The sequence below is a fragment of the Podarcis raffonei genome, chromosome 12 (genome assembly GCF_027172205.1).
Source record: "Podarcis raffonei isolate rPodRaf1 chromosome 12, rPodRaf1.pri, whole genome shotgun sequence".
Taxonomy (NCBI): domain Eukaryota; kingdom Metazoa; phylum Chordata; class Lepidosauria; order Squamata; family Lacertidae; genus Podarcis; species Podarcis raffonei.
The window spans coordinates 60,051,167-60,073,652 of record NC_070613.1 but is presented as its reverse complement, the minus strand read 5'-3'; the positions used below and the strand labels follow the sequence as shown (position 1 = coordinate 60,073,652).

The following is a 22,486-nucleotide window of genomic DNA, read 5'->3' as shown; positions in this document are numbered from 1 at the left end:
CTTTGTTTAACTCTGAAGGCCATGATCCATTAATTCTTCTCACACCCAATAAAAATTGTCACAAATTGAGCTCTCTGGGTTATCCCTCCTACTTATTACCTTTCTATAGGTTGATCTATGTCTCATGACCCTACTTTGCTTAAAGCTTTTCACTTCCAGATTTTGTATGTGCCCAAAGCAACCAGTTGCACCCTCACTTTGTTCTTTAGAGAGAAGAGAAGAACGAATCAGCTGTCTTCCCTTTGTCCTTGTGCAGGCAGCATGTCAAGTGGCATAGTCCTGTGAAGAAATAGCTATGTCTGAAAAAGCAGCTTTCATGCTTTTCTTTCTAAAAAAAATCTGTCGTGATGAGATGAGTACAGTGGTACCTTGGGTTAAGAACTTAATTCGTTCTGGAGGTCCATTCTTAACCTGAAACTGTTCTTAACCTGAAGCACCACTTTAGCTAATGGGGCCTCCTGCTGCCACCATGCAATTTCTGTTCTCATCCTGAGGTAAAGTTCTTAACGCGAGGTACGATTTCTGGGTTAGCGGAGTCTGTAACCTGAAGCGTCTGTAACCCGAGGTACCACTGTATCTTCACTTTCAGTAACAAAGATATGACGCCAGATAATATCAGTTCTTTGGAAGGATTGTTCTCTCGTCAGAGTTTCACCACATTCATATCTTCCTTTCTATATGAAGGACTTTGCTTTTCATTATTCGATCAGATGGTGTACACTAGATGAAAAGAAATTACCTACAAGTGAAAGTGCCTGGAAAGTATCCCCATCTTTCCATGCTACATTGATAACAGGAATGTCCTCCCGTTGTCGCTTCAGCTGCTCAGTAGTTCAGACACTGAAAGCCTCCTAACACTGAGGCTTCTAAGACTTGAGAAGCGTGGACTCTACTGTATGACAAGAGTGGACTGCTTTTCAATAACTTCATCAGCTTAGGGAGTTAATGAGAATCACCCCATGTGTTGAATGAACAAATCATGCTAAGGGTTCCTGCAGCCACTTATATGAGTAGCATTTATACTGAACTGTTATTTATTTGTTTTGAACAAAAATATTGCTCAGAACATAACTAAAGAGAGAATGTAGGTGGACCACTAAAATGAAAGCTACATAAAACAAATATTTCTTAATAGTGCATCCCTCTTGTGTAGCACATATACCTTGTGAGCATGAGGTTGAGTGGCATCTGTCATGGGTGCTTTAGTTGATATTCCTGCATTGCAGGGGGTTGGACTAGAGGACCCTCGGGGTTCTTTCCATGTCTACAGTTCTAGGATTCTCTGAAAATTATCCTGAGTTGAAATTCAGCTAAGCAGTTGCATTTACAAGCACTCAACATTTGCTGTCTAAACAATAGAATAATAACGGAATATAACTTCAGCCAAGGAGCTGACTACCACTGTGCATCCAAGGAAGGTTGAACTTGGATTTTTCAAGAGCAATGTTACATTTTAAGGTCTGGCACAAAAGTAGGCATCTGTTTTCCAAAGGTGCAAAAGGCAGCAAGCAGGAAATCACCCTGAGCCCCCATTGCAGCTCTTTAGCTCTGGTCAGCCTATTTTCAGCTAGGATACATCAGCCATACTTTTTTCTCCTTTCCTTAAAAATCCATCTCGTGCCTGTGTTTCTATTCCTACGTAGGAAGGAGCCAAAGAATTTGCAGCTGCTTTGACTGCTGAGCGAATAAAAACACCGCCAAAACGCCCAGGAGGTCGTCGAAGGGGAAGGCTCCCAAATAACACCAGCAGGCCTAGCACTCCCACTATAAATGTGCTGGAATCTAAGGATACAGACAGTGACAGAGAAGCTGGGACTGAAACAGGAGGTGAAAATAATGACAAGGAAGAGGAAGAGAAGAAAGATGAGACTTCAAGCTCCTCTGGTGAGACAAATGTGGAGGGTTGCTGATTTTACTAAAAATAGTCATATTTTAAAATGCTTGTTTCTTCCAGTAATAACAACAACTACAATTTTATTATTTGTGCCCCCCCATCTGACTAGGTTGCCCCAGTCACTCCATATTCGGGGGGGGGGTGTGTTTGATGGACAGGAGGTTCCTTACAGATTTTTGTATTCAAGTATCTGCTTGTGAAACTTTAAAATTGATTTGCAGCACTTTTAATTCCTTGCATTATGTTGCTATAGATTCTGTGGAGAATGAGAGTTTGAAGGGCTGAGTTGAACTCCAGACAGTTCAAGTTTGTGTTTCAGGTTTCAGTGCTCCAGAGGATATGGTCTCCTTGTGTACAGGGCCCTGAGTGAACAGGGCACTCTTCCTGGGATGCTGAGGTTTAAAACCAAGAGGTCAAGTGTGGCAATAAGTCCATGCATGTCTCCTGCAGGGACTGTTGAAAAAGCTAGATTAGTCATTCCCCAACTGTGTATTGAGGCATGCAAGTGTGACTTGAGAGAACCTCTGGGGTACCATGAGAAATCAATTTAATTATACACTTAAAGGTTCCCCATAGGCTCCAGCCATGCCTCCTTCCAGTCTTGACTCTCTGAGAGCATGTTATCCTGCTTTCTCGCTGAATCAGGTGTGAATGAACAATATGAGGATTGTCTCCCCCACAAGGAAATTGCTGTGTTGCTGCTCTGGAGGTGCTGCTAGTTTAAAGTAAAAATATTGTGTCCCTCAGCTGACAGATGTTTTGGGAACCCTGAGCTAGGCTACCTTTTAGGAGCTCAGCTGGGGCCAAAGTCAAGTCAAATCATGTGCTTTTATATATGAAGCAGCAGCCTATTCCATATATGGTCTCTGTTTTTTTGTACATAGGTGTTATTTCAGGAGTCTTTTAAGAACTGCTTTAGTGTTTTGCTTTTGATATTGCAGAAGCAAATTCCAGGTGTCAAACGCCAATCAAGATGAAGCCAAATATTGAGCCTCCTGAGAATGTGGAGTGGAGTGGAGCTGAAGCTTCCATGTTTAGAGTTCTCATTGGTACCTACTATGACAATTTCTGTGCAATTGCGAGGTTAATTGGGACCAAAACTTGTAGGCAGGTAAGAGTGGAATGGTATCTAAAAGAGAATGTTTTCCAACTGAGTAGTGCCTTGATATTTAGCCTTTTTTGTAGAGTGCAAGCAAATGACACACTGTTTTAATAAAAACCTAGTTGTGCATCATTAAACACCTTCCAGGTTCTAAAGCCACTGTTCCCTCCCTGCCCACCTCTGCTCCCTAGGGCTGTGCAGTTGCTCCACTCAGTAGGTCTGCCCCTTTCTTTGCTGCCTCTGGGGTTGTGGTGAATTTCCTCCTGAGACCACTGCTCACTGCTGCTCTGCTTACCTCTCTCCCATCTGTCACCTTCTGTGGAGGCAGAGGCTGAGTTAGCGAATTCATTCAGTTCCTACAGCCACACCAAGCCCCTTCTGGTTTACACTGTTTACATCCAGTCATGCCAGATGTAGCACAGTGCGGTGATCAAGGTTACCCTGGTTACCTCCCAAAAGTAGAGAAATAACTTTTAACAACAGGATTAATTAACAGAATTAATTAATTCATTATGTTAATATGTTGCCTATGTAAATATGCAGTCTCGCCCAAGGTGGAAGAAGCACATATATGCTAATAGGAATTGGCTGACTTCTGCCATTGAGGATCTAGTCCACAGTATGTTTGTCTTTACAGGTTTATGAGTTCAGAGTAAAGGAATCTAGTATTATTGCTCCTGCCCCAGCTGAAGATGTTGATACTCCTCCAAGAAAGAAGAAGAGGAAACACAGGTAAACCAATGGACTGCCGGCTTCCTGGCAAACTGAGGGCTAAAAGGCTTTTTAAGGGGAAAGAACAGCACTGAAAAAGTAATGCCACAATCAAACAGGTGGGGGACTAAACAAATATTAACTTTCCAATGTAGAAAACACATTTTTAATTGTATTTGCATGTTTTATGGCCTGATCACAAAATTTTCTGTACGTGAATATAAGTGCTTTTGGTAGATCAGCCACAAACCTGCCCATAAAATGACCAATGCAGTGTTTGTTCAGGCATTGCAAGCAAATCCTGGTGGAATTTTTGTTCTGGAAATCCCACCTTGTGTTTGTGGTCTTGTACTAATAATGTTTTCTCTTTACCTTGGAGTAATAAGAGAGTAAGCCACCAGCTTTTTCTCAGCTCTCTGAATGACTCGGTCACTATCTTTCTCATTAACACTCCCTATCATCCACTTTGGAGAAGCAGAGAATTCAAATTAGTACTGTGATTGTGATGTTTAGGCAATCACTGCCAATATCAATTTGAATCTGACCAGGAAGTGGTCTGACTATGATAGTGAGGTCATCACAACCCGCCTCATTCCAGAGCACCCCTCCCCCCATCCTGTGGCAAACACCAGATCAAAGGCACTGCCTGTGCTACATGTTGGAGCCATGATTTACGAAAACAGCTCTCTGCCAGCCATAGAGTCCTGAAATAGCCCACTGAAGGCATCCTTGGTGTGGATGCTGCAGTCCCTCAGAGCAGGCTTGTAGCCACCCAGGCACATTATGGAGGGGCAGAGCAAGGACCTGACTGGCCAGGAAACTGATATTAGATGAAACATTCAGCTGAGGCTCTCCAATGCCACACCACAGCTATAAGAGTTCTGATAGATCCTCTTAGTAAATAGGAAGCAAGTGCCTACGCCACCAGCATCAGAGCGCACCAGAAATATTCTTAAAATGCAAAGCTCAATAAAAACTATAATTTGCAGTAAGCTATCAAACAGGCAGTAATGTAAAACTAATATGATTGCTGGGCATCAGGGATGGTGACCAAAATGCTAAACCAACCAGCATACATAGATATACACGTACACAGCTATGCCACTCACTCCAGCAACATCCAATTCACCCTTTCTTTCAAGGAGTTCCCCTACCCCATTAAGCCCCTCACACTTACTTAGGAGATAACGAATCCCAATCACTGGTTGTGCTATAAGACTTTCACCCTAGTAGGCCACCCTCAATAGGATAGGCCTCTCGTGCCTCCGCTTCAGATATCCTGTCTGATTTTGAGCATAAGCCAAATCAGAGAAAGGCTTGCGTGGGTGGAGAGAACTTTAGACACTATTGGTCCAGTAGATACTGTGTTGATATGACTTCTTTTCTTTATAACGAGTAGAAAAGAGTGCAAAACTCAGCAATGTACCAGAAAGCAGTTTGATATGTATCTTTCCATTTCAGTATTTAATTCATTGTCCAACCAAGTAAAGTGCCAAGTATGATGTAAATAAATTAAATCTGGCTTCATAGTTTAGGAAATATCATATATAAGATGCAATGTACCCCAGGCAATCCATCCATAAAGTTCCATGTCTGTGTTGATAAACTTAGGTTTTTGTCTCAATTTCCCAGCTGTAGAGTTAACAATGATTTATGATAGCATTGACTTTCAAAGACAAAGACTCATATACAGTGGTACCTCTGGTTGCACACGGGATCCGTTCCAGAGCTCTGGTCAGATCCCGAGGTGTGCGTATCCGGAGATGCCGCTTCTGCACATGCGTGCAGTTTAACGCTTCTACACACACACACAGCGAAACCCGGAAAAATACTCCCAGGTTTGCCGCGCATGTATCCCAAAGGATATGTAACCGGAGGTGAACATAAGTAGAGGTACCACTGTACTGAGCAACTATCCAAAGTGAAACGTACACTTAAATGTGTTTAAGCCCACTGAAATTGATGGACAAGCATACCTAACTGAATTGGATTGTGCTTGAAATGACTATGATTCAAATTGTAAGAATATTAAGACATGCACTGAAGTGAACATGAAATATTACACACACAGCATGCAGAATCATAGGACTTACTGCTTCCATTTTCAGTGATCATTCTATTCAAACATTTATTGTTATCTTAGTACATTTGTGTAGCCAAGGAGAGACTGTTTGCATAGAGAAAATATTGTGTGATCTAGCCCTGTATTGAATAGAAAGTTGACAGAATTCTGCACTCCCCAAAAGGTGTCCCTGTTCATTTGAAATATTCACTGATGGTTCTTAGGTAACAGTGTTTGTTTATTGAAGTTTTTTATTTACTAAGAAAAATACATATACAGTATTCAGATAGATTTCTTTAAAAATGGAACATATTGAAATCTCTTGTTATCTTTACTTTATTTAGGCTAGCAAAAATAAACTAGATGTGTAAATAGAAATACAAAGGGTCAAAAGCCTTCTCATGGTTGAGCTTTGAAATCTTAGCCTCTAACTTAACTGTAGTATGATTAAATACTGTAGAATAGTTTGACTAGTGAAAATATCTGTTCAGCCCAACTTCAGAGCAAATTTAGATTTCTGATAACATTTTAATAAATTTTATCTTTACAGGATATTTTATTACCAACATGTAGAAAATGATAATTTTTCTCTGTGTTTAGCTTGTTGTTTTACTTGTACAAGACAGGCTCTCAGAGACACTTTCTGAGATTCAACTGGACAGTTGCATTTTCCAGCTCAGTACCTCATGCTCCGTTTGTGTTTTTACAGATTGTGGGCTGCTCATTGCAGAAAGATACAGCTGAAAAAGGGTAAGCATCTTTACATTCTACTTTATGTCCAGAAATTCTCAGATGGTGTTTCTTTTAAATAACAATAATACTGAACAACCTGGGAAACCAGAGCATACAAATCCCTCTTCCAGGGAATCCTTGTAAACAAGCGTTCTCCCTTTCACACGTGGCAGTTTCCTGTCTCTCAGGGCTTCCCAGTTGATTTCAGGGAAGCAAACTGTATCCCTCCCAGTAAGGAATGTGTGCATAGGAACATGAGTCCTGGTGAGCAGGAAGATTTATAAGTCTATTGCAGGTGGGGTGCTGAATTGCAAAGAAGAGGTAGGCTTTAAAGATAGTTTGAGAGAGATGAAAAAGTATAAGATGCCGTCTTGTTAATTGTGACTTCTCTATATGTACATGTGTTCTATCTCTTTCTTTTTTTAAAAAATAATATTTATTACTTTTAAAGATTACAGAAAAGGAAAAGGAAAAGACAAAAGACAAAAGAGAAAAAACAAAGAAAGAAAAAAAAACAATACAATACAATATATAAACAATACAAAACACAACCTAAACATATTAAACTAAACTAAACAAAACCCTAACCCACCTTAACCCTAAACAAAACAAAACAATAACCATTTAAAAACATACATCACACCTTTTCCATACTCTATCTTTCATTCCCTTGTTTCCTCGACTTCCTCTCACCTCCCTTTTTGTATTCCACTTCTATTAATTGGGTCAGCAAATCCTTTCCATCTTTCTCTATTTTCTGTCATATTATAAATATCTTAACATATTTTTTTATCATTAGAACTAAAATACTTATATATGCTTAACTCCTTATAACATTTCTGCAAAGGCCATAAAATTTCTTTCCACCATTTTTCTATCATTCATTAATTTTACAGTATTTCTATATATAAACTTTAAATTCTCTAATCTTCTTCCACCATCTCCTCTCCCTGGTTTCGGATTCTGCCAGTCCTTTCCGTCAATTCCATATAGTCCATCAACCTGGAGATCTTATGTCCGAGGCTCTTAACTCTTTTCCAGGTCCCTTCTGCAGGTCTTCTTCATATTCTTTAATGCCAAAGAGCAGATCTCGGGAAGACTCCAACCTAACAATGCTTTTATTCCTTCCAGACAGGTCAGCCAAATTTCCATAGTTGAAACTGAGGTCTATAAGATGTTTCATGACATGTTTCAAAATTCCTCCAAATCCAAAGGCCCCCAGAACTCCAATCTCCTCCAGACCCAAGTCCATGTCCCAAAAGTCAGTTAATCCCTGCATAGAGGGATCTTTCCATCTTTCATTCTTCCGTCCAAGCCGGGATCCAATCCTCAAAATCTGGTTTTTTCTAGATTCAATCATAGAAGGCCTCAACTTATAATCCTCAATTTGCTTCTGTAAGACTAAGGATCCCGCTTGTATTACTTTAGGCTCAACAACCACAGCTTTCTCTTTCTCCTCCACAATTTGTCCTGCCAAAGTAGATTCTTGTACCAAGTCCTGAATTATTTCTGTGTTGGTGCTCACTTTTTGACTCCAATTACCGTATTTATCGCCCCATAGGACGCACCGGCCCATGGGACGCACCAAGTTTTTTTGGGGGGAAATGAAGAAAAAAATTTATTTCCCCCCCGGCGCTTGTGGGGCCGGCAGCAGGGAGACGCACTGTACCTCCCAGCTGTCCCCGGAGCTTGTGGGGCAGGCAGCGGGGAGAAGCGCTCTTCTCCCCACCGCCCGCCTGCAGACCAGGTCCAGGGACAGCGGGAAGACGCGCTGCGCCTCCCAGCTGTCCCCGGAGCTTGCAGGGCAGGCAGCGGGGAGAAGCACGCATCTCCCCGCTGTCAGCCTCCAAACCACATCGGGAGACAGCGGGATGGCGGCATTCCGCCTCCCCGCTGTCCCCACGACCTTGTGGGGCTGGCGCTGCGGCTCTCCTGAAGCCTGGAGAGCGAGAGGGGTCGGTGCACACCAAACCCTCTTGCTCTCCAGGCTTCAGCGAAAGCCTGCATTCGCCCCATAGGACGCACACACATTTCCCCTTCATTTTTGGAGGGGAAAAAGTGCATCCTATAGGGCGAAAAATACGGTAGTCACTTTTTGATCAAAATTGTCAATTTTAAAAGACATGTCATCCGTCTTCTTATGAAGCTGTTCCAGCGAGTAGCTTATCTTGCATAATACCGTCACAATGGCTTCTCCTGTCAACATTTTGAGTGGTCCAAGGTCAATCTCTGGTTCTCACAATTACTTACCTTGCAGCTGGTGATTCCCCAGTTGCACTCCTGTAACAGTTTCAAAAACTCCCTCTAGAGGGAAACAGTCTCCACTTGTATCAATCCTTTCAGACACAATTCAAGCCATAAAAATAGTTTCAATTTCCAGTTACTTTTCCTCCTTTTTAAACGCAGAAGAGGACAATGGAAACAGTATCTTTCTCTTATTTAACTAGCGGTCAAAAATGTTTTGTTCGCAGTCAATGAACTCTCCCAAAACTTCACTCTTTCTGGCAGCCCTTTCCAGGTTCGGAGCAGTGGTAATTTGGTTTTTCACTCTCTCCTGCAGGCTCGCTAAGTCCAAAATTTCCCCCCTCTTCTCCTGCTTCCAAGGGGGGTTTTGTAGTTTTAACCGATGAAAATTTAAACCTTTGCCAAAAACTTTCAAAGACTTTAGCTTATAACGTCTTTGCTTCAATCTATTTACAAAAGGGGAAGGCGGACTTCCTGTTTAAGACCTTCCCCGTTTCGGTGCCAAATTAAGGTATTTAAAGATCCAAATTTCCGTTCTACTCACGGGTAGTTGTTTAAAATCCAATTGTCCACAGGAAAAAGTCAGCGCTCTCCGGCAACAGCAATGCGGCTTCACTCCGTGAAAGAAGCAGTCAATTCGAAGCACCGCGCCACTCACCCCACGTCACTCCGGATCCCCGAAACCGGGTTTCCCCGCGAGTAGGGGAGGCGCAAAAGGTGCCAGCCGAATCCCAGGTTCACAAGCGTCTCCTGCTTGTGATTTCAATGGGTCTCAGCCTTCGCCGTGGCGGTCAGACCCTGCTTTTCACGGAGCAAGTTCCTCCCGATCAGAGGAGCTCCGCCATTGCCGGAGGCGCCAACCCGGAAGTCTCCATGTGTTCTATCTCTGTAGGCTTTTGATTCTAAAAATAAAATTATGGCTTTATCATCTAGATTTGCATTATCTGTTATGCTGCAAATACGCTGTGAAATAGACATGTTTGCAGTATTATGTTAATTTACAAGCATGGAAATGCTTTCTCTGTAATACATTCATAACGGTGTAACCTTAATACATTGTAAAGTAATGAGGCCAAGACAAGTAAACTCGGTTAAAGTCCTAGGTTCATTTTACAGTATGTTCATCTGTTCCAACTTGAAACTTTAAGTATTATAGCTACGGTTTTCAGAGGATCTTTTCTATCAAATGCCATTTTCTTAAATTTTTCTTAATGTTATTTTTTTTATTCAGATGGGTCATCCAATCATGTTTACAACTACCAGCCATGTGATCACCCACGTCAGCCTTGTGACAGCTCGTGTCCCTGTGTAATTGCTCAAAATTTCTGTGAGAAGTTCTGTCAGTGCAGTTCAGAATGTAAGTCATTTTGGAAATGGGTATATTGTATGAGAGTCAATGCTTCAATGAGTTGGTGGAATTTAAAAGCTCTGGAAAGTTTCATGTCTTGTAGGGATGGAAGTGTTCAGACCAAACTAGATGCAAACCAAATACGTTAGGGGTTTGCAGATGGTGAAAAGTTTAAAGGGCTCTGTCCCAGGAAGTTCTGAGACAGCCATTTTGCTATGACTATTTTCAAATTTGACTTTTGTCTACATCTTTTTTTTTTGGCATGTTAAAGAAAGTTATTGTTGCTATATGAGAAATGAAGACAGCTCCAGCTACGTACAGGCAACTCCCCATTTGCATGTGTTCAAGGCACGCACAACCACTGACATGTGCACTCTTTTCGGATCCGGAAGGGGCGGAAGGGGGCGGGCTGACACACACGGTGCCTCAGAACACAACCCCCTCGCCAATGGGGAGTTGCCTGTAGATGATTGCCTATTTGAAAATACAGTCTGCCACTTCAGAGATTTATCAGGTCTCATGTTGCATGAAATAAATTTACTAGTGTGAAAATAAATTTATTTTAATGTACTAAGCATATCAAATTGAAGCTTAAATGACATTTGTAACTTTTCAGATGAACAATGTTGGCCAAGCTGCTCATTCTTCCTGCTTTGTTCTTCTTAAAGGCCAAAACAGGTTTCCCGGATGCCGCTGCAAAGCTCAGTGCAACACGAAGCAGTGTCCTTGCTACTTGGCTGTGCGTGAGTGTGATCCAGACCTTTGCTTGACATGCGGAGCAGCAGATCACTGGGACAGCAAAAATGTGTCTTGCAAGAACTGCAGCATTCAGCGAGGATCCAAAAAGGTGCTTCCACTTTTTATGCTAATCCCCAACAGCTCAGGAAAACGCCTCCCACTATAAAAGCAAGTGCTTTCTTGGCCAACAGTTTGGAATATGGTTTCTACTTAAACCAAATTGTATAGCACCACGTAGATTCCTTTAGAACTTTCACATTGGCCGTTTCTAATTTTTGACCCCAAGGATGATTAACGCTTGTAATTTGTTTCATGGGATGCTGGAAACGGTGGATTGGGTATTTCCTCTCACATGACCTACGGCAGGAGCAGAGACTTGTGGGAGGCAGGCACTTCCTCCTCAGTTTTTTCTCCTGCCTGACTCAGTAGTATGGTTCGCCTGGCTCTCCTGCTTCTTCAGATAAGTTTTTCAATTTGGATCTCATTTTATTGTTGCTTTATTTTATCTAATCTTCCTTAGTTTTAGCAACTTAACACCTGTCTTTGAGTCTTGCACGCATACACACACACGCACGCACAAAATATTTTTTAGAATATATATCTTCCAAAAAATATTTTGTCCCTCCCTGCCACCATTTTTTCCCTTTAGCAACCTTAGTTCTTCTCGTTTTTATTTTATTTAGTTTACTTTCTTGCAGAGCATCCCTGTATACTGCTCTCCTACAGGGTCGCTGAATATGCTTGTTTTTTGCACACTGTGGCTGCGTTTTGCCGTGTGCCATTTTACAGATCAGATTTAAAGATAAGTTGGGGGGGGCGGAATCCTACCTGAGGTTTTTTGCAATTGCATCTCACTTTCAGTGGCCGCTGGCTCCATATCACCACCTCATTTCTTTGGTGATTTCTACAGCCTTTAGCCATTATTTTCTGTATCATTTAAGGCTTCATATTGACTGCTCTCCTAGTCCCTGGTACAGCAGAAGGAGTAGGGCTTATTGTTCCTCAGCAGTATATTCTCCTCCCGGTTCGCAGTTGTGGTGATGGAGTAAGCAGGCACTGATAGATTGCTTCTGAACCTCCTAGTTAAGGAGTCATTCATTCATTCATTCATTCATTATTATTCTTTACGCTTATTATTCTGTGACTTGCGGTCTATTTCCTCCTAGTCCACTTGTGACAGCATTGGAGAGATGTATATTTTTCCTTTTCTCATAGTCCACTTTTGTGGCATTGGAAGTGAACACTACTCAGTCTGCCCTGTGTGGCTGCGTGCAGAACAACTTCATTTGTTTCCATTTATTGATTTATTATGGAGCCTATACAAGGAGCCTCTGAACCTCTTCCCAAAAAGGCTAAACAAAAGCTTAAACACGTCCTACCCTCTAAGGGAAATAGGTGCAATGAAGCTTCTACTACTTCTGTTGCCCCAAGAAAAAATATTTCGACTGCAGTTTTATTGCAAGCTAATGAGCCTGGCCCTCCACAGACTCCAGTTCATAGGAATCAGTCTGTGTGTGTTGCTATTGATTCTGCTCTTCCACCCTATGTTACTGGAAGGGACATTATAGAAGATATATCTGATTCTGAACCAGAAATGTTAGGATTCATGGGTGACCAGGGTGCAAAAGGGTCTTTAACATCACTCTCAGACCAGGCCAACTTCCTCAACTCCCATCTTTCCATTCACTCCAATTGAGCAGTTGAAACGGGCACCGATTGCTTCATTATCAGAGGATTTACAGTTTAACATACAACCTAAAAAATCTACCTCTGTGGTTAAAAAGGTGACCTCCTCTCAACGTGTGGCTAAATCGGGGGGGGGGGGGCCTCTGTGCCCAATCCATTTCCCTCTATGGGGAAGGATTTATCTGATGCTGAGGATGTAGCACTTTCTTCCCAAATATCTTTTCTAGAGTCAGAAATTGAGGCAGAGTGGATTGATAGTTCTGTCTTTCCACTAGATTCTTCCAGGAAGCTAATGCTCCTATTTTAAAATGCAAAATGCATAATGCATGCACTGGAAATGGCCCCCAAGCTTACCACAATTCCCAGTCCTGCCTCTGAGAGTCCAGTTACTTTGCTCATTGATAACCGCACGAAATCTAACTATATGCTAGTTCCTTCAGTGCTAAAAACAGTAGTCAAATCAGAGTTGGATTCCCCTATGCAGTCCAAAAAGAATTTATCTCTAGCCTGTAAACTATATGATCTGGATCCTGACTTCATATCAGGATGATATGTCCTGTTTTACTTTTGTCTTCTTGGAATCTTGTTCCTAAAGAAAGAGACGCCCAATTGAAGGGTGTAACTGATAGGAAGTTGGAGTTTGCATGTTGCGCAGCATCTTCCTCTGCACACGCCGGCATTGTGTGGCTCAAGGACCTTTTGCACTCCCTTCCCCCAGGTGCCACTCATCAGTGCCAAGCCATTTCTAAACCTTTACAAGCACAAGCCTTTATGGCAGACGCAACTATGGACACACAATTTGCAACTAGAGCTATGGCCTCTCAAATAGTGGCACACTGCATGCTTTGGCTTAAGAACAGGCATGCTGATTCCGCGTCCAAAGTAAAGCTCTCTGCTGTGTCCTTTGCTTAGGAGCAAAGGTCACTTCAGTTTCCTTAGCTAGAGGGATTAGGGTGTGCATTTTCTTAGCTTATGATACTATGAAATTGCCCCACCCATCTCATATTTTGCGCAGTCCTCTGGGTCAGCCTCGACTTCTGCTGCCTTTATGGCTGATGCCACTTCAATAGAGAGTTGTAGGGCAGCCACTTGGTCTCCTCCTTCCACTTTCACTAGGCATTGTGAGTTAAACTAAATGTCTTCAGCTCAGGCAGCTTTTGGCCGTACAGTGTATACCAAGTTTGGTAATCAATGTGTCAGCCGTGTGGACCCACCCAGTTATTGGGAAGTGCTGTGGTATGTCCCAATCCACTGTTCCCAGCGTCCCATGAAATAAATAGAACAATTGGCTTACCTGAAGTGTAGATTTGTTAAATCGGGACGCTGGGGACAGTGGAACCATCCCTGTGATGGTCTGCAGTCACACTGGTTTTTTTTCCTATAAGAGGGGTACTCAGTTGCTGCTCTATTTATTGGTTTATGAGCCGGGAAGGGAGGGAGGCTGCTATTCTTTCAGGTGCTTTGGTGAACATTGCTGCTTGGCAAATCCAAAAAACTGAGGAAGTGCCTGCCTCCCACAAGTCTTTGCTCCTGCCTGAGGTCATGTGAGAGGAAATACCCAATCCACTGTCCTCAGTGTCCCCATTTCACAAATCTACACTTCAGGTAAACCAATCTTTCCTTTTAACTGCTTAATGATGGCAACAGCAAGTGGGGATTTGTACAGACACCACTACTTGTGATTGTAGGTTCATGCATGTGTGAACTGCTTCCATGCAAAAACCACCTGCACTCTAATAAGGATTGGTCCATAATACCGCCAAATATGGGTTAACTACCCCCCCCCCAATCCTAGGCCACCTTTGAAGAATTTGTTCATGATAGCTTAAGTAGCTTAGTTTGCATGTAATGCTAAGCCCCAAACCATGATGTTGCACACAGAGGCAAGGATGCGGGTTCCTTATCCAGCGATCTCCCAGACCTGCTGCTCCCTGGCTTCTTGGGGCTAAGCTATGGTTTAGTGTTGTTTGAACTTGGGCTCATGGTTTGTCTTGCTCTAGACATACCATGAGAAGCCAGCAAGGTTTGTTCTTACAACTTGAGGTTTCTGGGGAAGACAAATCGCAAGATTGGGTTCAGGTGTAATGCTAAGACAAGCCATAGTTTAGCCCCAGGTAGAATGGCCTGGGAGTGGGCTGCTGCTGCTGCTGCTGCAATCCTTGCTCCAGGAACCCACAAATGTGTTTGTTCACACTAAGCTGTGGTTTGTCTTATTGTTATGTGTGAACTGGGCCATCCTTGTAGCAGGCAGGAAACTGGGGGGAGGGGAGCATTCAAGAACTGGCTTTGTACTTGCTGTTGAATTCCTGCTCCCATCAGCCCCAGGGGTCAGGGCTGGTGGGAGCTGCAGCCCCACGTCAGGAGAGTCACAGATTCCCTGCTCTAGGGATTGCTACATTAATTTCAACAGAAATTAGCAGATTCAGAATTCTTGTGAACAGGTAGTTCACAAGAAGAAGAAGATTGCTACCTAATCTTTCATTTGTCACTTGCAAAGCCCTTCCTATATCCCAATACTGAACTTCCCTCTTGCTTGCTTTCCCACTTGTGGCAGTGCTAAAGAGATCTCTACAGCAGAGATGCACAGCTCAAAAAACTTCTAAGTTCCGTTCATTATTTAATGTCTGAAAAGTGGCCACACGCTTTTTAAATAATAATTTTATGTATTTAAATAAAACCAGGATTAGAGGTTATGGCAATATAATTCACATATTATTAATCTCCAGATACTGATTTTGGTGGGAAAATAAAATACATGACAGTAGAGCTGTGAACACACACAGCAGCAGAGGTGAACTAGTTATATAAAATAAATGCTATACACTGCTAGAAGAATGGTCTACGGCCTGCCTTACATGGGAGCATGCTCTGCAGGGATTAGCTCTTGGGATCGTTCTGTACCACCTGAGACAGTCATTGTGTGCACACCCAGGTTCCATTCCTGGCGGCGTGGCTTGCAGAGAAGACTCATTCTGGCAAGGAAGCTTTGGGGAGGAGATGCTCCTCTGGAACATGCCAGCCCTTCTGTGAGTCTCAGCCAGAGCGTGGCACTATTCACCCAAGTAGACTGCTGACAGGAACATTTGTCTGAGCAAAGCAAGTGTTACTTTACTCCAGCTGGTTTCCTTTTCTGTAACAGCTGCATAGGTATTTGGATAGAGTTACATCTTTTCTGCATGTTTAAGGGGCTTCCTTTTTCATTCTGCTAGCATTTGCTGCTAGCACCTTCTGATGTGGCAGGCTGGGGCATTTTCATTAAGGATCCAGTGCAGAAAAATGAATTCATCTCTGAATATTGTGGTGAGGTAAGAAACAAAATTTGAATAAAGTTAGCCTTTTCATCTACTACTTCATAATCCAGTCTTCAGGAAAGTCCTCTGTATTGCATGCCTCTTAGTTAATACAGTGGAGCTTCCGGATACGAACTTAATTTGTCGCGGGGATCCGTACTTAACCCCAAAAAATCCTTATCAGGAGGCGCCACTTCTGCACATGCGTGCACAGCAAAACCCAGAAGTATACATTTTCTGGGTTTGCTGCATTCATAACTCAAAACTATGTTACGAGAAGGTAACGTAACCCAAGGTACCACTGTAATTCTGCTGTATGTCAAGCTGCAGTTCCTCAGCCCTTTTTCAAATAAATCATGACTTTGAGAGACAGCAGGGACAGATGTGAAAAAGAGAGTAACTTGATTTTTATGCTGTTGGTGCAGATAGCCTAAAGCAGTAGCAGACTTGCAAATGCTGACGTAATGTGGTGGTGGAGGATGATAAATTACTATTTTTTAAAAAATCCCACCTTCCTATTTACATGATAAGAGGCCTTTCAGGGTGTACCAATAAGCAATAGAAATCTTCAATAAAAATGTATCAACTTCATTGTTTTAACATATCAGCATGAAGTACTGCATGCCAAGGTTTAAACTGAGTATTAGGATAGTCTTTCCCTATAATCTTATTAAAAGTCAGTTTTGGCATGCAACTGCTGGAAATATCTAAATATAGTGTTACCTTGTTTCCCGAACTCAATCCATTCTGGAAGTCCGTTCGATTTGTAAAACGTTCATAAACCAAGACGCAGCTTCCAATTGGTTGATTAGCCCTGGAAATAATGCTGACAGCTGAAATTGACATTTGGGTTCCAAAAAACGTTCGCAAACTTACTTCCGGGTTTGCGCCATTCGGGAGCCGATTTGTTTGGGAGCCAAGCCGTTTAGGAACCAAGGTACCACTGTATCTGAATTCACCTGCCTAGAAGGCACACAGGTTTGATCTGGCTTTGAGTCCTGTGAGACTTTCTGCAAAAGTTGCCAAAAGGCAGTTTCTCTACTCAACTGCTGAATCAGCAACCGTGTAAAGATAGCTGGTAATTTGGGGGATGAGAGACAGTTCTGTTTGTGCATGTTACCAAAACAATGTCAAATAAATCTTCCTTTCAGATAATTTCTCAGGATGAAGCAGACAGACGAGGCAAAGTATATGACAAATATATGTGCAGTTTTCTCTTCAATCTGAATAACGGTATGTGTGCTACTCTTAATCCCTCCAATATTTAGCCTCTCTTGGGATCTTGCATAGATCGTCACAACAAACCTTTTTAGGTGGTGTGATAAACAAGGCTGGTATATAAGGCAAGCAGAGCCGTGCTGTAGCCTGTGGGGGTGGGGGGCACAGGAGTGGTTGCTGCTGAAAACAGCTTCTCCATGTGAACCAGGAAGTGACCTCTCCAGACAATGGAACATCTTTTCTTACTTCTGCGGCTGCAATCTCCTGAGTGATGTGGATGCCGTTAGGCAGTTGAATGTGCAGGCGCACTCCGTCCGTTTCCCTCCCACCCTCTGAGTGGCCCTGGGCCCTGGCAACCCAGGCTACACCACTGAAGCAGAGAAAGCGTTTCATTAAAAAACATCCATTGTTTGAAATTAAAAACTTTTAAAAACGTGTGTAAGATAAGCTTCTTGTATAGCATTAGACACGTATGTAAGATTACAAGTAAACATTTTCATAGATAAACTGGCTGTGTTCAATGTTATTACAAGTTAAGCCAGAGACAATAGCATTTTAACTGTAGTGACAGTCTTCCAGATAGCAATTTCAGTGAATATTCCATAGTATCCACTTTTCAGTCTGTTGCAGACATTTTAACAACAGTCTTTTTATTTAGATTTTGTGGTTGATGCAACAAGGAAGGGTAACAAAATAAGATTTGCAAACCATTCAGTCAATCCCAACTGCTATGCAAAAGGTGAGTGTTTATACATTTTACGGGAGTATAGCTAAATGAGCAAGGAATCCGATTAGCACTCAATATATTTAAAAAGCCTTGCACCAACTTCACTTTTTGTTTTACAGTTATGATGGTTAATGGAGATCACCGAATAGGCATATTTGCTAAGAGAGCCATTCAGACTGGTGAAGAACTGTTTTTTGATTATAGGTATGTATAGCGTGTTCAATACCAACCACATTTCTCATTCAACAGCCCAAATTTATCAAGTGTTTCAGCGTTTAGGTCTTGGGAATGCAACCTGCTGATCATTTTACCAAGAAGGAAATGCTGAAAGTGTGGTAGCCAAAGAACTAGCAGATGACAGAAATGATTGACTACAGGAGTCATTTCTGTGCCACCCAGAAAATGTTTCTGCCCTGACACCCAACAGCACTTGCTCCAGCCTGGGATCTTCCACAACTGCCCTGCTAATCTGACTTGACTTGTGTAGAGGTTTTGAGTGGTAAACTCAATTTGCAGACAAATTGCTTTTCATCTTTATTTTTCCTTTTGTTTTGACACTTTAGAAACTCCTAAATTTAACAAATCATTTTGTACTTTGTTTCAGATACAGCCAGGCGGATGCCCTCAAGTATGTAGGCATTGAAAGAGAAATGGAGATCCCTTGATACCAACTACCTCTTCTGTAAAACAGCTGCCTTATCTTCAGGAGTTTCTAGTACTGTGGGCAATTTTTTTGAAGATTGAATTGATGCAATTTCAAATGCAGAATTTGCAAAGTACTGTACCTGTAATTTATAGTGACAAATTTTAAATCAACTTTTTATTGCCTTCTCACCAGCTGCAACCCTGTTTTGTACCATTGAATTTTTGCAATAATGCAGTATGGTACATTTTTAAACCTTGAATAAAGGATACTTGAACTTTGAATTTAAGTGGTCTACTTCCATCATTAATCCAGGTCCAAGGCTGGATGAAAGTGTGTTTGAGCTTTTGGCTGAGAAAAAGCTCATGTTAGGTACTCGCCATGACAGATCAAACTGAATGCAATGGATTCTCCTGTAGTAAAGCCTGTAACTATCGTTTGCAGCTACTGCTAGCAAACTGTCCCGCCTCCTAAAAAGGAAGAATGTTGAATCAAAAACATACTTGAGCTTACAGCCGGGGTGGATTCAACCTAAGATGACAACAAGAATCAGTATGCTTGGCAGAACTTGGAGGCATAGGTTCAAATCCATGAACCCCCATGAAACTTTCACCAGTAACCACCCTTCATTTGATTTTTTTAAGCAGAGGTTGGAAGGCCACCTGTCCTGGATGCTTTAGTTGAAGATTCCTGAATTGCAGTGGGTTGGACTAGATGACCCTCGGGGTCCCTTCCAACTTTGATTCTATCATCACTCTTACAGGTTTGCAATTTTCACCCCTTTTCCCATCTTCAGTCAACAGCACAATGAGCAGTGAGGGCCTCAAGTATAGATGTCCTTTTCTTGATCACACAGCTGACTTTGTCTCCCTAAACATCTGCTTGATTGTAGAGGGTCTAAAGTAAGAATAAATGTTTTCATAATTTTGTGACATTTGACATTTATCCACTGAACTTAAACTATCAAATGCATCTTTGTGAAGTCATCTCTGTAAAGCACCCAACAAATAAGAACTAATTTTAAATCTTCCCAGAATACCCAAAGATTTGTGTATTATCACAGAATCATCCAACCTCTCCTTAAAAACCTCCAATGAAGGCACTGGCTGTTGACATTCAAGAGCAGGCTGGTTAGACTTGGGCGACCTGAGCAGGCATCAGGATACATAATAGGAGCTTGAAGGGATAGCTGCAGAATCTGGGTAGACTCGCACAATTTGGCTGAGCTTGCCCCAAGAAATGCCTCCACCTTTGTAGCACTTCTGTAGTAGTAAACAAAACAGGAGGAAGGGAGGCATCAGGTTCATGACAGGCTCCCTGTTGTTACTGGAAGGATCAATGAAGTGCTGAAGCAGCTGCTGCTTTAGAAAAGGCAAATTTGCAGTGTGCTTTGGTGGCAGCAGGGACACGGGTGGTGCTGTGGGTTAAACCACAGAGCCTAGGACTTGCCAATCAGAAGGTTGGCGGTTCGAATGCCCATGACGGGGTGAGCTCCCGTTGCTCGGTCCCTGCTCCTGCCAACCTAGCAGTTTGAAAGCCTGTCAAAGTGCAAGTAGATAAATAGGTACCGCTCCGGCGGGAAGGTAAACGGTGTTTCCGTGCGCTGCTCTGGTTCGCCAGAAGCAGCTTAGTCATGCTGGCCACATGACCAGGAAGCTGTATGCCGGCTCCCTTGGCCAATAAAGCGAGATGAGCGCCGCAACCCCCGAGTCGGCCATGACTGGACCTAATGGTCAGGGGGTTCCCTTTACCTTTGGTGGCAGCAAGCCTTATTCCAAGCAGTGAGATTGGGTGTATCACAGCAACCGTGTTTGAGACAGCCACCATAGCAGGCCTCACAGATGATCAGGGTTGTTCTAGAGAATGAGGCAGCTGCCATTAAGCTGTTAAAAACAAGTGTGCCAAATGATGAAATGAAATCAGCTGCCCGTATAAAAAGCAGGAAATGGACGGGATATTCAGTGGCCCTACTTCCTTGAATTTGTGTGCATTTCCTGCCTTGTACGCTAGGTAGCCACAATAGCCCCTTTGATGGACCATCATCCACTAAGAATGTTCCAACCATTAAGTTCAATAACCTGAACAATCTTAATTGGCATAGATTTATTATTAAAAACTGAAATCATTTTAACTTAGGTCCAAATTTCTACCTGATTTCTATGCAGTGTTTATATGCAACTGACAAACTTTAAAATTTCTAAAAATTAGAATTGCTCAAAGCTGTCTCTGTATTTTAATGACCATGAACTGTGTTCATAGCATCTTGTCATGAGTCACTATGCTTGACGTTTGAATCAACTGCAATGCCATGTCACATGTCCCTGTATCTGTAAATAATCATGGCAAGTTTCCATATACAGTACCATCCTGGGGCTTTAAAGTCAGTGTGTGTAATATGGCCAGGCAGCTGTTTGTGTGCCCCACATATGCTAAATATCACATGCCCCCATACCTGATGATTATGATGATGTATTCATCCACCTGGGTATAACTGGTGATTCTATGAAAGTGCATGATTATTGGGAAAAGGTGGATTTGTAATACCAATATTAATTTCAGATGGAAGATGGATTTTCTGGCCAAGGAAATATTCCTTTAAACTCCCTCTCACTTTTCACATTGCAATAAAAGTTTTGGGCAAACTTGCAACCAGACTTTGACATCACTAGAAGCAATACAAAAAGCAAAACAGGACTACTTTATCTGGCTTTCATAATTATACCTTTTATTTACATTTAAGAAAGAACTCATGGAACTTAACAATAAAACCAAATGCAACTTGTACAGAAAGTTTTAAGTTTTTATTTATCACACATTAAAAAATGAAACACACTATACAAATGATTTTATAGCAGATTACACATGGGCCAAATTAGACTCTCTCAAACTGCTGCCAACATGTATGTATAAATGCTGCCTGGCAACAACTGTTGCTGTATAGCCAATGTATTGATTTAAATGCAAGTAGCATGCAACCTCCAAGGGAGGTTTCAGATTCCTTTCTGTTCTTAAATTAGGTTAAATGGCATTGGTGTCCATATTTACATACTTGAAATGTATCAATCCTGAGCAGGTCTGATGTAATTCCAAGACTGGCAGATGGAAGTCCTAGTCTTGGTTATAAAAATGGAGGTCCAGACGGCAGCAGGCCAACAAGTTCTGTTCTCATTTCTTCAATCACTTAACTACTTGCCACCCAGAAAGCTGCTGAGAACCGTTAAGCCAAGTAACTGTAGGTGTCCTTCTCGCCATCCACTCGCTCCAAGTATTCCTTCTCTATTAGAATGTCAATGCACTTCTGAAAACAGAAAGATGTGACATTGTTCATAGCCATTTTAGGAAAAAGGAAAAAGTACCGTATTTTTCTGTCTGTAAGATGCCACCTATTTTTGGGGAGTCCAATTTAAGAAAGTGGGGGGAGATCTATCCGTGTATTAGACGCCCCCAAATTTGGGACATTATTTTTTAGGGGAAAAGCCTAGTCTTATATACAGAAAATTACAGTATGTAAACTACAGCACTATGCTATAGTACAACTTCAGTATTGTAGTATTTTTTTAATGGGACTTAGGTAGCAATAGAGGGGGAACAGGCTAGAGGCAGTAGCACCAGCATCCCAAGTCTGAACCAAGTTAAATGTCCTCAGAGACGACATAAGCGCAGCAGGCACTGCATGGAGCCAGATTGTTCTGCTGGGTCTCATCTCAGCAGCACAGGAGTACAGTCAGCCCACAACTTAGACACATTTAGCTTGTGCGCAATCATTTTCACATGCTTGGCAAAATAGGTAAAGGTAAAGGTACCCCTGCCCGTTCGGGCCAGTCTTGCCAGACTCTAGGGTTGTGCGCTCATCTCACTCTATAGGCCGGGAGCCAGCGCTGTCTGCAGACACTTCCGGGTCACGTGGCCAGCGTGACAAGCTGCATCTGGCGAGCCAGCGCAGCACACGGAACACCGTTTACCTTCCCGCTGGTAAGCGGTCCCTATTTATCTACTTGCACCCGGAGGTGCTTTCGAACTGCTAGGTTGGCAGGCGCTGGGACCGAACGACGGGAGCGCACCCCGCCGCGGGGATTCGAACCGCCAACCAT

General features: G+C 42.4%; 2 protein-coding genes across 16 annotated transcripts in view; one reads left to right on the top strand and one right to left on the bottom strand.

Annotated features, from left to right (window-relative positions):
• The window catches only part of EZH2 (enhancer of zeste 2 polycomb repressive complex 2 subunit), a 62,749-nt gene extending 44,070 nt beyond the window's left edge, over nt 1-18,679 (top strand). For 8 of the 13 annotated variants that reach the window (XM_053359798.1, XM_053359807.1, XM_053359799.1 and 5 more), the window contains 11 exons: nt 1,644-1,884; nt 2,836-3,005; nt 3,634-3,728; nt 6,479-6,519; nt 9,977-10,102; nt 10,762-10,940; nt 15,727-15,822; nt 16,959-17,040; nt 17,684-17,764; nt 17,872-17,956; nt 18,357-18,679. In XM_053359798.1, coding sequence (XP_053215773.1) covers nt 1,644-1,884; nt 2,836-3,005; nt 3,634-3,728; nt 6,479-6,519; nt 9,977-10,102; nt 10,762-10,940; nt 15,727-15,822; nt 16,959-17,040; nt 17,684-17,764; nt 17,872-17,956; nt 18,357-18,417 — 1,257 coding nt within the window. In that variant the 3' untranslated portion in view covers nt 18,418-18,679. The remainder of the gene's footprint in view (nt 1-1,643; nt 1,885-2,835; nt 3,006-3,633; nt 3,729-6,478; nt 6,520-9,976; nt 10,103-10,761; nt 10,941-15,726; nt 15,823-16,958; nt 17,041-17,683; nt 17,765-17,871; nt 17,957-18,356) is intronic. The other 5 variants (XM_053359804.1, XM_053359806.1, XM_053359802.1 and 2 more) reach the window with 3 other exon arrangements.
• A 2,495-nt stretch (nt 18,680-21,174) lies between these two features.
• The window catches only part of CUL1 (cullin 1), a 46,828-nt gene continuing 45,516 nt past the window's right edge, over nt 21,175-22,486 (bottom strand). For all 3 annotated transcript variants that reach the window (XM_053359808.1, XM_053359809.1, XM_053359810.1), the window contains one exon: nt 21,175-21,693. In XM_053359808.1, coding sequence (XP_053215783.1) covers nt 21,613-21,693 — 81 coding nt within the window. In that variant the 3' untranslated portion in view covers nt 21,175-21,612. The remainder of the gene's footprint in view (nt 21,694-22,486) is intronic.